This window comes from Salmo salar, chromosome ssa11 (genome assembly GCF_905237065.1).
Source record: "Salmo salar chromosome ssa11, Ssal_v3.1, whole genome shotgun sequence".
In the NCBI taxonomy this organism is placed as follows: domain Eukaryota; kingdom Metazoa; phylum Chordata; class Actinopteri; order Salmoniformes; family Salmonidae; genus Salmo; species Salmo salar.
In genome coordinates this window covers 77,856,839-77,872,669 of record NC_059452.1, presented here as the reverse complement: position 1 = coordinate 77,872,669, position 15,831 = coordinate 77,856,839, and the positions used below count along the sequence as shown (strand labels likewise).

The 15,831-nt window shown below is 43.3% G+C and overlaps 1 protein-coding gene across 1 annotated transcript in view; it reads right to left on the bottom strand.

The window, feature by feature from the left end:
• Nucleotides 1–4,378: 4,378 nt before the first annotated feature.
• The window catches only part of LOC106563162 (transmembrane protein 132D), a 53,456-nt gene continuing 42,003 nt past the window's right edge, over nt 4,379–15,831 (bottom strand). Inside the window, exons 5-9 of the mRNA XM_014128438.2 lie at nt 15,302–15,445; nt 11,287–11,495; nt 10,017–10,314; nt 7,866–8,057; nt 4,379–6,705 (exon numbers count right to left, since the gene is read on the bottom strand). Of these exons, the coding sequence (XP_013983913.1) occupies nt 5,239–6,705; nt 7,866–8,057; nt 10,017–10,314; nt 11,287–11,495; nt 15,302–15,445 (2,310 nt within the window). The 3' untranslated portion in view covers nt 4,379–5,238. The remainder of the gene's footprint in view (nt 6,706–7,865; nt 8,058–10,016; nt 10,315–11,286; nt 11,496–15,301; nt 15,446–15,831) is intronic.

Genomic DNA, 15,831 nt, shown 5'->3' with positions numbered 1-15,831 from the left:
AGCTTTTGGTGCAGCCTTCAGAACGCGCTAACAACAACAAGCTAATGGAACATAAAGGATGAACTTTTTCGAAAGAAAATACATTTGTTGTGGACCTGGGATTCCTGGAAGTGCCTAAGGATGAAGATAATCAAAGGTAAGGGATTATTGACAATAGTATACAAGACTAGATTTGATATGTGATTGTTCCAAGATGGCGCTGACCTGTATTGCTAGCCTATTGTTCTGAGTATCGCATCCCCTTTTATCGCAAAGTGTGATTACCCAGTAAAGTTATTTTTAAATCTGGCATTACAGGTGCTTTCAAGAGATATTCATCTATACATCTTAGAATGACAATATTACATTTTAAAAATGTTTTCCAATAGTAATTTAGTAAATTGTAGCGCTGTTTCATCGGATGCATTTGAGGGAAAATAGTTAGTCAACGTTACGCACCGATGTAAAATGCTGTTTTTATATATAAATATGAACTTTATCGAACAAAAGAAAGCATGTATTGTGTAACATGATGTCCTAGGTGTGTCATCTGATGAAGATTGTCAAAGGTTAGTGCTGCATTTAGCTGTTTTTTGGTTATTTGTGATGCATGTGGTTGGTCGGAAAATGGCTATGTGGCTACTTTTACGATATACTCCTCTATCATAATCTAATGTTTTGCTTTTGCTGTAAAGCCTTTTTGAAATCGGACAACGTGGTTCGATTCAGGAGAGGTGTATCTATAAAACAATATAATTTAAAAAAATTAAAAATAAATTAAATTATTACATTTTGTTATGCTAATGGCGATAGGATTTTTCGCTGGATGTCCGTCCCGCATACGGGACGGAGGCCGCACAGGGCTTGGAAAATTCCAGAAAAGGATGCCATGGCTTTCGAAGCTTCTGGTAAGCTAATTTACATCATTTGAGTCAATTGGAGGTGTACCTGTGGATGTGTTTCAAAGCCTACCTTAAAACCCAGTGCCTCTTTGCTTGACATCATGGGAAAATCAAAAGAAATCAGCCAAGACCACAGAAAATAAATAGTAGACCTCCACAAGTCTGGTTCATCCTTGGGAGCAATTTCCAAACACCTGAAGGTACAACGTTCATCTGTACAAACAATACTATGCAAGTATAAACACCATGGGACCACGCAGCCGTCATACCGCTCAGGAAGGAGACACGTGTTCTGTCTCCTAGAGATGAATGTACTTTGGTGCGAAAAGTGCAAATCAATCCCAGAACAACAGCAAAGGACCTTGTGAAGATGCTGGAGGAAACAGGTAAAAAAGTATCTATATCACAGTAAAACGAGTCCTATATTGACATAACCTGAAAGGCCGCTCAGCAAGGAGGAAGCCACTGCTCCAAAATCGCCATAAAAAGCCAGACTATGTTTTGCAACTTCACATGGGGACAAAGATTGTACTTTTTGGAAAAATGTCCTCTGGTCTGATGAAACAGAAATAGAACTGCTTGGCCATAATGACCATTGTTATGTTTGGAGGAAAAAGGGGGAGACTTGCAAGCCGAAGAACACCATCCCAACCGTGAAGCATGTAGGTGGCAGCATCATGTTGTGGGGGTGCTTTGCTGCAGGAGGGACTGGTGCACTTCACAAAATAGATGGCATCATGAGGAAGGAAAATGTTGTGGATATATTGAAACAACATCTCCAGACATCAGTCAGTAAGTTAAAGCTTGGTCGCAAATGGGTCTTCCAAATGGACAATGACCCCAAGCATAGTTCCAAAGTTGTGGCAAAATGGCTTAAGGACAACAAAGTCAAGGTATTGGAGTGACCATCACAAAGCCCCGACCTTAATCCTATAGAAAATTTGTGGGAAGAACCGAAAAAGCGTGTGCGAGCAAGGAGGCCTACAACCCTGACTCATTTGCACCAGCTCTGTCAGGAGGAATGGGCCAAAATTCGCCCAACTTATTGTGGGAAGCTTGTTGAAGGCTGCCCGAAATGTTTGACCCAAGTTAAACAATTTAAAGGCAATGCTACAAAATACTAATTGAGTGTATGTAAACTTCTGACCCACTGGGAATGTGATGCAAGAAAAAAAAAACGGAAAGAAATAATTCTCTCTAAACTGTGTGTTATTTCATAGTTCTTCACTATTGTTCTGTAATGTAGATAATAGTACAAATAAAGATAAACCTTTGAATGAGTAGGTGTGTCCAAACTTTTGAATGGTACAGTATATATATATATATATATGTACACACACTGCCGTTCAAAAGTTTGGGGTCACTTAGAAATGTACTTGTTTTTGAGAGAAAAGCATTGTAGACATTGTTAATTTTGTAAATTACTATTGTAGCTGGAAACAGCTTATTATTTTTTGGGGAATATCTTCAACTGCGTACAGAGGCCCATTATCAGCAACCATCACTCCTGTGTTCCAACGGCACGTTGTGTTAGAAATTAAGGCTATTCCATGTGAGAAATTGCCAAGAAACTGAAGATCTTGTACAACGCTGTGTACTACTCCCTTCACAGAACAGCGCAAACTGGCACTAACCTTAATAGAAAGAGGAGTGGGAGGCCTCAGTGCACAACTAAGCGAGAGGACAAGTACATTAGAGTGTCTAGTTTGAGAAACAGACGCCTCACAAGTCTTCAACTGGCAGCTTCATTAAATAGTACCCGCAAAACACCAGTCTTAACGTCAACAGTGAAAAGGTAACTCCGGGATGCTGGCCTTCTAGGCAGAGTTCCTCTGTCCACTGTCTGTGTTCTTTTGTCCATCGTAATCATTTATTTTTATTGGCCAGTCTGAGATATGGCTTTTTCTTTGCAACTCTGCCTAGAAGGCCAGCATCCCGGAGTTGCTTCTTCACTGTTGACGTTGAGACTGGTGTTTTGCGGGTATTGTTTTGCGTGTACTATTTCATGAACAATAATAGACAAACGAGTTTCAGAAGAAAGTTATTTGTTTCTGGCCATTTTGAACCTGTAACGAACACACAAATGCTGATGCTCCAGATACTCAACTAGCCTAAGGAAGGCCAGTTTTATTGCTTCTTTAATCAGAACAACAGTTTTCAGCTGTGCTAGCATAATTGCAAAAGGGTTTTCTAATGATCAATTAGCCTTTTATAATGATAAACTTGGATTAGCTGTCTACACTGTATATCTGATCAATTTGATGTTATTTTAATGGACAAAAAAAATCATTTTCTTTCGATAACAAGGAAATTTCTAAGTGACCCCAAACTTTTGAACGGTAGTATATTTACAAAAAAATAAAAGATCGATTGGAAATGATGCAGAGAATTACATTGATGGTAGCTACAATCTATCTGCAATATTATAGCTGATCTACATATAGAAAATTGATATTGAGTATAATTTTTAATATTTGCCTTTACACATTAATGTCAGTTGATGTAATCTCTATTATTACAGTAATTTTGTGGTCAGAAACACTGCAGAGATTCACGGGAACTGTCGCAGGTGAAAGTGTATTTAACTCTCCAGCTCCTGTAAGAAAGATAAACTGTTTGAAGGGGAGAAAGTCTACCCACATAGCTAGAAAACATGCTGGATGTGTAAAGGGAGAGAATTCTGGGAAAATGTATTAAATAGCCTTTATCAACACTTCAAATCCGTCCCCCTCTACAGCAGAAGGAAATGACACATGCTGTCAAATCCTCTACTGTCAGTTTGAGGTTCAGTGCATCAGCACATCAGATTATCTGGGTTAGTTTAAGCTTGTACAGGTTTTTTTACTGCTGAAATGTAATTTAGAGATGTGTCGCCACGGTTACACCATAGAGAGGGAGCCAGGGAGTTGTGTACCTCGGCAGAAGATAACAAACAGCATTTCCTCAGGAGTGTGTTGGCGCTATCGCAATAAGCAAAAGGGAGATCTCTCTCTTGCCATCTTTCTCTCTCACTCACTCATTCACTCTCACTTACTCCTATCACTCAAAATGGACCTCATTCAGTGGGTGACTTCAGTTAACGGGAAACACTTTTTACACCACTTCAATACCAAAGTGACTTTTTCGTAACAGGTTAGGAGAACTTACGCAGCAGGTTAGGATAATTAATGTAGTAGGTTAGGAGATCAGGTTAAGGTTAGGAAAAGGGTTAGCGAAAATTCCCTCCTAACCTGCTATGAAAATCACTTTGTATCAAAGTGGCGTGAAAAGTTCCTTCATTTCACAGGCCACATAGAGGAGGGGGACTGCAGCAAGACCTACTCTTGTGATGCCACTGACATATTGTACTGTATGCCACATGACATACAGAGACAAACCAAAGCTCAGAGAATCTCACAATTTCCATTGGCTTTTATAGTAATACACAAAATATATTTTGGACAATATCACCCATTATTATGAGTTTTGAATATAAAATAATCACATTATTTTAAATAAAAAGGAATAATGGTAGAAGACAATACTGATGAAATTCTGCTCCCAAAACATACATTTTGTCCTTCATTCAGTAATTTATTGGTTAATCTCATAGGAATTGAACATCAAAACAGCTTTGCACAGACAGAGCACCATTCGTCTTCATTTACACATGAAATAATCCTCTCTTTTAAAATGTATTGCTCTATGTTGAGGACAAGATTATACTTTATTTTTTCAAATGGAGGAACTCTTTCCCCCAAGACAATTCTTGTACATACAATTCAAACTCTACATGAACATGAACTGTGTTTGCATAGCACATACAATTTGAATAAATGTCCATTCAAAAGGGTGGTTTGTATAAAATCATTTTCCAATAATATTCATAAATATTGCATTTTCTCTGACCAATTGTTCAAACTCTTAAACTATTCTGTTGAGGAATCATACAAATATACAAAGGCTGGAAAGTATATAACCAACTACAAATAATGTCTTTCATATTGCAATTACCCTAACAACTGGTACAAAGTGAAATCTGAAGCTATTTTGTGGAGGAGTCATAGAAATATATAAAAGCGAAAGGAAAATGATTAAACTGCATTTAAACAGTGTAAACAATAATCTGTAGAAATATACATTTTTTACCATCCCATATTAATGAGGTCTGGTCATTCATTTGGTAATTTAGTCATGTGTATAATTTGTTCATGTGTGTGACATAATATGTGTGACATAATGGAATGACAGTGTCCATACACCTATTATTATGTGTATACTCTACTTACACAGTTTATACACTTAAACAGGTTCAGAACACACAAATGCATGCACACGCATGCACGCACGCACACACACACACAAACCATGTGGAATCTCACTTTGGATCGCCCAGGGGTCTAACTACAGGCCATGGCATGTCAGGTAGGGGCCCCTGAGGCTCCCCAGCTCCCCCAGCCTGACTGGGCCAGTTAAAGTCCACTTCGTTCCTCTTCAGGGCAGCCAGGTGCTTAATGTCCAGCGTGGTGAAGGTGGTGAACTGGACCTGGTTCCTCTTGCTGGTGGGGGAGTGGAGGGGATCGCTGCTGGTGGGCTTGGCTAGGAGGGTGGCTGAACGCTGGGCAGTGGGATCCAGGGCGGGAACCTGCTGGGAGCTGGTCCTCCTGCCCAGGGTGGCTGTCCTCTCTGGGATAGCACTCATACTCAGACTGCTCTCCAGGGCCCGGTGGGTATCTATGGAGCTGTGACTTTGCAGGCTGCAGTTGGACTCCATTGAGCGGTGGTTCTCCCGCTTGAGGGTGGAGACTTGGGGACCTGTGGTGGTCCCCAGCGACACCCAGTCATTCCTGTGCTCCTTAGGGCTGTTGGGATCTGGGTTGCCCTGGATGGGGGTCTTGTGGCCCCGGAAGCAGAGGTTATAGGAGGTGCAGTTTAGCAGGAAGGCCAGGATGGCCACCACGGAGACCCCCACCAGGGCGAAGATACCGATCTCTAGGTCTGACATGGCTCTAAATGTCCTCACCAGGTCACTCTCCACCACCAGCGGCGGCTTGGACTGCTTGGGCTGCTCTTTCTGGGGTGGTGCCTCTGCTTTGGGCATCTCTTTCTTCTTGTTGGGGTTTTCCACCAGGTTTCCCCAGTCTCTCCTCAGCCCCTGTCCTCTTCCCAGGGTTCTATCCCTGCCAGGTCTGCCAGTCACCAGAGGTTTGTCAGTGCCAGGTTTGCCCATGGTGGTGGTACTACTGTCAGTGTTGGTGGTAGTGGTGCTGATGGTAGAGATGCCACCTCCAGCCACTTCCTGAGCCCTGCTAGATGATGTGGTGACGTCAGTCATGATGGTCTCCTGGAAGTCTGGCACAGTGCTCCTGAACAAGCGTCTGTCTCCGTCCCCCTCAGTTAGAATCTGTGGTGAGGTCACAACGCGCTCAGGCTCTCGTTGTGATGCCACGACTGCTGTGGGCTCCCATGGTAATGTCACAACAGGCTTAGGCTCTCCCTCTGATTCTGAACCATCATTGCCATACTCAGCAACACCCCCACCAGTGTCCCCTCCGTCGGGCCTGCTGCCCATCTGGAAAGTGACCCTGAGAAGCCCGTTGCCCACCACCAGCTTGCTCTTTCTCTTGGACTTCTGGCACTCCTCACAAATCCTCAGCTCTGCCTTCACCAGCGCCCCCTGACCCTCGCCCTCCGCCACCACAAACGCTGACTGGGGGGTCCGGCGCACAGTCGCCACTCTCTCGTCCCATGAAGTCACAGTCAGGGAGTAGACGCTGCGGTCGAAGAGGTCCAGAGGGGTCACTGAGCCATCACTGAACTGGACCCAGCAGCTGACCAGTGCCTCCTAAGGAGAGACAATACAGAGACTGGATCAGGAGAGGACAATGGAAATCCTAAAGTAGGACAAAATGCAACAATGACATCAATATTCTCCCCAAGTTTTGTTGAGCAATTTATTTCCAAATATTCCCTCTCATAAATAGATCTTGTGATAATGCATAATAGTAGGTGGTAAATCAGGAGCTGATCTGATTCTGTATCTTTCCAAAGGATCCTCAAGCAACCCAATGGTTCACAATTCCACAGTTATTTAATTTCCTGCCTCAGTGTTTTGTCGGTTGGGTTGCCATTTTAGATAATCCCTCCTTTTGTTGGTATCTAAGAACTGCCTCTGTTAATCTCTTTATAATTAGATCGGAGGCTATTGTACCACACACCACAGTCCTATCAAATCATGCTTTGAAACTCAATTTAACCACAGGGGATCAATATCAATATACAGTAGATGCATAACAAACACTGTTAACAATAGCCACCAGAGGGCGCAATGTGGGTAATTACCCCCACCACAAGTCAGTCCAGTTACCATAGAACCAGAGAGCTGTTAGCTGATATGAACGATTAGAGCAAGAGGCCTGGCCTATATTCTGAGGGGAAATACATTATGCATAGCCCAGAATTTTACATTAACACAGCCCATCACAGAAACAAATGGGCATGTGCGCTAGCTCCATTCTAATAGCTTGAGTATTGACTGGGTCAAGCTAGCGGTTCACCAGGCCCCAAGGCAGCACAGGGCTGTCATAATGCTGGCTATGAAGTATGGACAACTGCCTAATGGTTTCCCCGCTCACAGTTTGGGAAGTGTTTTTGAATGGGCATGCTGCCCGGCTAATGTGTGAGCTGTTAAACTGTGTGCGTGCTCCCTGCCTGACTCACAGCGTGGCCACTGTACTACAGGCCTGAGCTGTGGACACCATTAAATCACACACACAGAAATCACAGGGACAAAACATATGCTACTAGACCACCAGGTTACACTGTGAAATTGATAATTTTCTTGCGTAATATCTGTGAAGGGCTTTGAGGGTAGTTTTCTAGCAGTGCCCCAGCTTCTGAATGGCACAATGTGTTGGGGCTTGTTCTTTGGAAAAAGTATTATATTGGAAGTTCTATATTTTTGCATAATAGGTTTGATACAGGTTTTATTTTACAGCTAGTTACCTGTTTGGGTTTCTGCATGACTTCCTGTGTGGTAGCCATGGCAACGATGGCCCTGTTGCTCCCTGAGCTGAGCTGGAGGGACAGAGAGAGGCCAGAGACCAGCTGCACTCCCAGCTCTGTCACGCTCACTTTGTCATCCAGAACCCTGACCATCCGCTCAGCCAGGATTAAGTCAGACAGAGGAGAAATCACCTGCAACATCATACACACACATTAGTATATACACAGACGCATACAGTGCCTTCAGAAAGTATTCAAAACATTGACTTTTTCCACATTTTGTTGAATTACAAATTGGGATTCAATTAGGCCACTGAGAAACATTCAATGTTGTCTTGGTAAGCAACGGCAGTGTATATTTGGCCTCATGTTTTAGGTTATTGTCCTGCTGAAAGGTGAATTTGTCTCCCAGTGTCTGTTGGAAAGCAGACTGAACCAGGTTTCCTCTAGGATTTGGCTTGTGCTTAGCTCTATTACATTTCTTTTTATGATTAAAAAAAACTCCCTAGTTCTTGCCTATGACAAGTATTCCCATAACATGATGCAGCCACCACCCTGCTTGAAAATATGAAGAGTGGTACTCAGTGATGTGTTGTGTTTGCCCCAAACATAACACGTTGTATTCAGGACATAAAGCTGCCACATTTTTTGAAGTTTTACTTTGGTGCCTTATTGCAAACAGTATGCATGTTTTGGAATATGTTTTTTCTATACAGGCTTCCTTAGTTTCAATCTGCCATTTAGGTTAGTATTGTGGAGTAACTACAATGTTGTTGATCCATCCATCACCATTGGCCTCTCTGGCAACTGAGTTAGGAAGGACGTCTCTATTTTTGCAGTGACTGGGTGTATTTATACACCATCCAAAGTGTAATGAATAACTTCACCATTGAGGGACCTTACAGATAACTGTATGTGTTGGGCACAGAGATGAGGTAGTCATTCAAAAATCAAGTTCATAGGATCGGACTCTTTTTTTCAATTTTCGCCTAAAATGACATACCCAAATCTAATTGCCTGTAGCTCAGGACCTGAAGCAAGGATATGCATATTCTTGATACCATTTGAAAGGAAACACTTTGAAGTTTGTGTAAATGTGAAATTAATGTAGGAGAATATAATACATTAGATCTGGTAAAAGATAATACAAATAATTCATTTTTTATAATCATCTTTGAAATTCAAGAGAAAGGCCGCAATGTATTATTCCAGCTTTGGCGCAATTTAGATTTTGGCCACTAGATGGCAGCATTGTATGTGCAACATGTTAGACTGATCCAATGCACCATTGTATTTCTGCTCAAAATGTTGTATCATGTCTGCCCAAATGTGCCTAATTGGTTTATTAATACATTTTCAAGTTCATAACTGTGCACTCTCATCAAACAATAGCAAGCTATTCTTTCACTGTAATAGTTACTGTAAACTAGACAGTGCAGTAAGATTAACAACAATTTAAGCTTTCTGCCCATATCAGATATGTCTATGTGCTGGAAAATGTTCTTGTTCCTTTCAAATCAAATCAAATTGTATTAGCCACATGCGCCAAATACAACAGGTGTAGACCTTACAGTGAAATGCTTACTTACGAGCCCCTAACCAACAATGCAGTTTTAAACAATACGGAAAGGAAAAAAAAACAAAGAAACAAAAGTAACATGTAATTAATGAGCAGCAGTAAAATAAAAATAGTGAGACTATATACAGGGGGTATTGGTACAATGAGAGTCAATGAGAGGGGGCACCGGTTAGTTGAGGTAATATATACATGTAGGTAGAGTTACTGATCCTGATAGAGGTTAAACACTATTATTGCACACATTGTCCATGCAATTTATTATGTGACTTGTTAACCCCTTTTTTACTCCTGAACTTATTTAGGCTTGCCATGACAAAGGGTTTGAATACTTATTGACTCAAGACATTTCAGCTTTTCATTTCAATTAAATGTGTAATAATACAAAAAAACACATAATTCCACTTTGACATTATGGGGTATTATGTGTAGGCCGGTGACACAAAATATCCATTGAATCCATTTTAAAGGCAGGCTGTAACACACCAAAATGTGGACAAAATCAAGGGTGTGAATACCTTCTGAAGGCATTGTATGTACACACGTATACACACATGCAAACACACACACATTACCTGTAGAGTCGTGGTCCCTGCCGAGCGTCCCTGCAGTACAGTCCCAGCCTGTAGTCTGGCTATAGCTGGGTCTCTCACCCTGAAAGAGTAACGCACCAGCCTGGTGACATCCACCTGCCAGTCTGTCCCCAGGAAACTCTCCAGAGCCCCCCCCACTTTCCCTGCCATGGGGTCTGGAGCTGGGTCCGACGGCTCGGCTACAAAGGGTGTGAGCACCCTAACCACAGTGTGTTGGTACTGTAGCATGCAGCCCCTGCCCTTCCTCATCTCCTCCTCTTCCTCACTGTCCCAGCTGGTCCTGAAACACACACACACACAGAGACACAGGGGATTTATGGCTATGACCAGAGTAATGCAAGACAAAACATAATTGTATAAATTGTGTAAACCGGGTAGTTTTGATACTGGGTGCTAATTGGCTCAACCCAACCACCCACCCGTGTGTATATGAGACGATATTGGCCATATTACCACCCTCCCTAGGGCCTTATTGCTTAAGTATACTTAAACCACTAACTGACAGACGTCTGCAAAAATAACTGAGGGTTAAATGGGCTTGGGTAGCTGGCTCTGACACCACCCATAACCAGGTTAAGATATCTCCAGAGAAAAACAACAACACCCTACACAATCCATCCATCCACGTCAGTGTATTGAGTGAGAACCAGGCAGCGGTACGGCACTCAGTATTGAGAGAGACCCTACTGACCTGTTTCCTGAGAGCATGTCTATACAGTCCCATCTACAGGGCATAACACACTTATGTAACTAACAGTGATGTGATTATAGTTGATTATTATAGAGTCTCTCTGTAATATGCATTAGGCAAGGCTGGTAAGCTCGGAGATTTCCATTCCGTACCCTCTCTGTCATAGTACTTACTGTACTTCTTGCATTTATGAATTCATCTATCTGTCTGAACAGCACAGCTCTAGTTTATGAGGCTGGTAAACAAACACTATTTTGTGGTTTAGGGGTTTAGGATTCTGGGTATAGCTCTGTGAAATCCTACTTACATTTAATGTTCTTTGATTTCATCCTTTGTCACTATGCAGTGGGCCACTACCAGTAGCTCTTGTGATGATTTGTTATGACGTTTGTGCAACTCACAATTGATCAAATCCTTCTTTAAAATGTAATGAATGCCAAACTCCAGCAGGTCATGGCATCAGCTCTCCCATTCTGTACTGTGGCTTTAAAATAGCATTGACCAAGACGAAAGCTCTGCCAACATCAATATGTGGAGAGTTGTAAACAAACAAAACCATACCTCTTGTTGCCAGCGGCCACCGGGACCCTCCAGCCCTTGATCTGGCTGAGCTCGGGGTCAGCCACGTCGATGACCAGGGGGAGGCTGGGCATCCACACACTCATCTCCAGCTGGGCGCTCAGGTAGCTGTAGGTGAAGTTGAGCACCGTCCTCATCCTCCCCCTCGTCTCCTTCCCGTTCACAAACACATAGTCACAACGATCTGACACCTGGGGGGAGGGGGGGGGGCAGGGGGAGGTTGAGTTAAAGAACACAACCTCTCCATGTGGAGTTATTTAAGTGGTTAGCAAGAGTTCTATCAAACGTGAGGTCCCTGTGCCCATAGTCACATACTGTAGGCTTATCCATCTAAGTGCCGAGAGAGAGAAGAGAGAAAGAGCATGCTGTTGAACCATCTTACTCTATCTGTGTTTATGTGTATAGAAATGTATCCATGTTCGGGGATCATCCTTTACCCTGACCCAGTAAGGTGCTTTACTCTAAGAGGGGTCACTCTTAGAGAGAGTGATATGAAAGAAACTGGATAAAGTTCCAGGGCTAACCTTGAAAAGACCTGCCCGGCTCTCTCTCTCGCTCTCTTTCTCTCTGCATGCTGGGAGTGTTTCGTGCATGCTGGGAATTGTGTGTGTGAGTGCGAGTGTTGTGTAGAGTTAGATATCTTGGGTTTTCTTTTACGCTTCCTTTTTTTGGTGCTATTTTTTTTTTCTTCCTATGCATGATTAAGGTTATCATTATTTTTATTTAGTTGTTGTGGTAAAATTAAGTATATTGTTTTTCGTGTCGAAATTACCCTGGTTTTGGCGGGGATGGCGACCCACATGGGGACGCCGTCCCTGTCACTTCGACACGGCTTTAGGTGTGTTACTGAAGCTACTGTCACTGTGGAGGAGTTTCTGGTCGCCGTGGGAGAGAAGGTAGGATATGAGAATGTTGCTTATGCGTCACGGATGAATAAAGCGGTGGTGGTTTTTCTTAAAGTGCGCCTTGTTGATCGTATGGTTGAGCATGGCGTACATCTTAAAGGAATGTTTATTCAAGTTATGCCGCTTTTTTCTCCGTCAACACGGGTAACGATTTCGAATGTACCGCTCTGTTTATTCCCAATGAGCTATTGGAGCGCGAGTTATTGCAGTTTGGGAAGTTTGCAAGTTCAATTAAGATTGTCCCGTTGGGTTGCAAACACCCGGCTTTGAAACAGGTAATGTCGTTTAAGCGACAGGTGTTTATGTTTTTGGACTCACCGGAGCAGACTTTGGAGTTATCGTTTAAAGTCAAGTATGACAACAGATTGTATATGGCTTATGCTAGTACGGGTAGTCAACAGTGTTTTGAGTGTGGGGATGTTGGTCATAAGCGACATGCTTGCCCGAAAAGGGAGAAGGCAGAGGGAGGGGCGCAGGTGGTCTCGTAACGCCTGGGCCCACTGATGTAGGGAGAGGTAGGACGACAGCGGTAGAGCAGCCACAAGCACCTGTTGCTGAGGAACAAGTTGTCAGTGTTGAGGGCACGGAGTTGCAACTTGTACCAGAGGGAAATGTTATGCAGCAGAAAAATATTGTTGTAGAAGGTAAGGATGGATCTGAAGAGCCATTTCCTCAGACTGGTGAGGAGGTGCCCAGTACGAGTGCTGGGGTACATGAGGGGGTTCATGTGGAGCTAATCTCCCAGGTAGTGGAGGAGATGCCCACTATGAGTAATGGGGTACAGGAGGGGGTGCAGGTGGGGCTAGTCTCCCAGGTAGTGGAGGAGATGCCTGATACGAGTGATTGGGTGCAAGTGGGGAGTGTTGAGAGGGATGTGGTAGAAGGGAGTCAGTGGTCTGTGGCCTCAGTTGAGGAGGATCAGGATAAGGATATCTCTATTGATAAGATAGCAGCTGGTGACGACTCAATTTACAATCTAGAGGAGGTAAATGGGTTCCTGAATCAGACTTTTGGGAAATCTGTCAAATTGGCAGATTTTTTTGATATTGATAAGTTTGTGAGGTCAGCTGTGATGTTACAGAAGATGGTGGGGTTAGACCAGTTGAGTGAGAAGAAGCGTTTTCGCTTGAGGAAATGTGTTACTGCTGTCCCAGCAGCAAAAGGTAGTGGGAAACGTGGTCAGGTTAAGAGAAAATTATAACAATGATGATGATGATGACTCATAGGGTGTCTTTTTTCTCTTTGGTTTCTTTGTGGTTTCTTCTGCTTTTCCTTTCTCTTTTCTATATGGAGGTACTGAGGGTAGGTTCTCTCAATATTAATGGTGGAAGGGACAGGAATAAGAGGGCTTGGGTATTAGAAGTAATAAAACAGAAAAGGCTTAATGTAGTTTTTCTACAGGATGAGGCTAATGAGGTTGACTGGGGTATGTGGTGGGAGGGGCAGCATATACTCAGTCATGGTACTAATTTCAGTGCTGGGGTGGCAATTTTGTTTTCCTCAGGCTTAGGGGTGAATGTGGTATCTACAACAGAGATTGTCAAGGGACGGGTTTTATTGGTCAAGGTGGATGTTATGGGTTTTTTATTCGTTTTTTTTATGTTTATGCTCCTAATGAGGGTACAGAGTGTATTGCTGTATTTGATAAAATAAAGGAAACCTTAAGACAGTGTGACCAAGAGGGGTGTATGGTTTTAGGGGGGGACTGGAACTGTACAGTGGATTTTACTGTTGACCGCACCGCTGAAGAACCTCACCTGCGGTCAGCCACTTGCCTGTCTGGTCTATTAACTGAGTTTGAGCTTTCTGATGTGTGGAGAGTAAGGAATGCAAAAGTTAGGCAGTACACATGGCTAAAAGTTAATGAAGGTTGTGTCAGTGCAGCAAGGTTAGACAGGTTGTATGTATCTGAGCACTACTGTCGTAGGGTTGGAAGGTGTGATATTACTCCTGTGGGTTTCTCTGATCACCATATTGTTACTGTTGATATTCACTTGTCCTGTCCACGAAGGTCATCATGTTACTGGAATTTTAATGTTAAGTTGTTACATGATGTCATGTTTTGGGAGGGTGTAGTGGAGAAAGTGTGTGCCAGACTGTCAAGGTGGAAATGGGTGCTACCCCAGCTGTCTTATAGGGGAAGGGTGCTGGTAGCTAATAACCTTGCTGCCTCTACCCTGTGGCTCAGACTAATGATTTTACAGCCACCGGGGGGTCTGATACAAGAGCTTCAGAAGACCCTTGTCAATTTCTTCTGGTCTGGACAACACTGGATTAAAGCTGCAGCCCTGTACCTGCCACTGCATGAGGATGGGAAAGGCCTGGTGGACATTTCTTCCAGGATCATGGCTTTCCGGTTTCAAGCAGCCCAGAGACTGTTGTACAGTGACGGTTATAGCTGGACACAGCCTACACAATGATGAGGAGAGCGGGCTGTTTGGGCTTAGACAAGCACCTTTTCCTCTTAAAGCTGGAGGGGGGTGATTTGCCTGGCCTGACTCCATTTTATGAGTCTGTTATGCAGGCTTGGAGAGTTCTTGTCAAGTCCCGTAAGCCGGCATGCCACCAGGGATGTGGCTTTTTGAAGAGCCTCTTTTTCACAAACTGCCTATTGAAAAGAGGATAGCTGACCTCCAATGGAGGATAATACATGGAGCCATAGCCACCAATATGCATCTGGTACATCTGGATCCGACAGTTGGGGAAGGGTGTCCATTCTGTGCTGAGTCAAACTCTGGCACATCTGTTTTTACAGTGTCCCAGGTTGGTCGGGATGATTGACCTGATCACTTCTTGGTTCTCAGCTTTGGGAGAGGTTCTCTTCCCAACTGTTTATATTTTGGCTTAAGTATAGGTTTAGTCGAAGGGGTGTAGTTATTTTGCTTAATTTTGAGTTAGGGGCAGCTAAATTAGCAATATGGAAGACCCAAAATAATAGTATACGGGGACAGCCTATTACAAACTGGTTAACAATATTGATTTGTTTATGAGTATATGGGGTATTCAGAGTCTCTCACTCTCTCAGGTCTTGTCTTGTTATCTTGCAACATAGGGAAACAGTGAATATTGAAACAGGGGTTCCAATGCTGTACCTTCAGCACGTTTTCATCAGTGGACCTGCAGTTGGTGTAGTTGGTGACATCAGTGACGGAGCCGTCAGACTCCACAGCCAGAGTCCTGACTGGGACAGACACCTTCTTAGCAGTCAGAACAGCTGTGTTCAGCACGTCACTGTCCTACAGGGGGCAAGACAGGACAGAGTGACCGTGTGAGGCAGGCAGATTATCACACAAATACATACAAAAATTGGCATGTACTGTACATACACATGCATGCACCAATGCATGCCCACACACAGTCACATGCACACACATTCCCTTGTACTGTTTATTGTGTTTAACTGTTAGGTATAAGTTCTCAACATGAATAGACAAGTCAACGTTGATCCACGGCTGATGAAATCTCTCTTATAGCTCCATAACCTCTCTTTGAACATTGATTCAAAACAGTTTTCTGGCCGTGGTGCTCTCTAATAAAATGTCTTCCTAATCTAGGAGTTGTAGGGGTGGAAACAGTGGCTGGCCTGGTGTAGATTTAACTGAAGCACTCGACAGATGTTGCA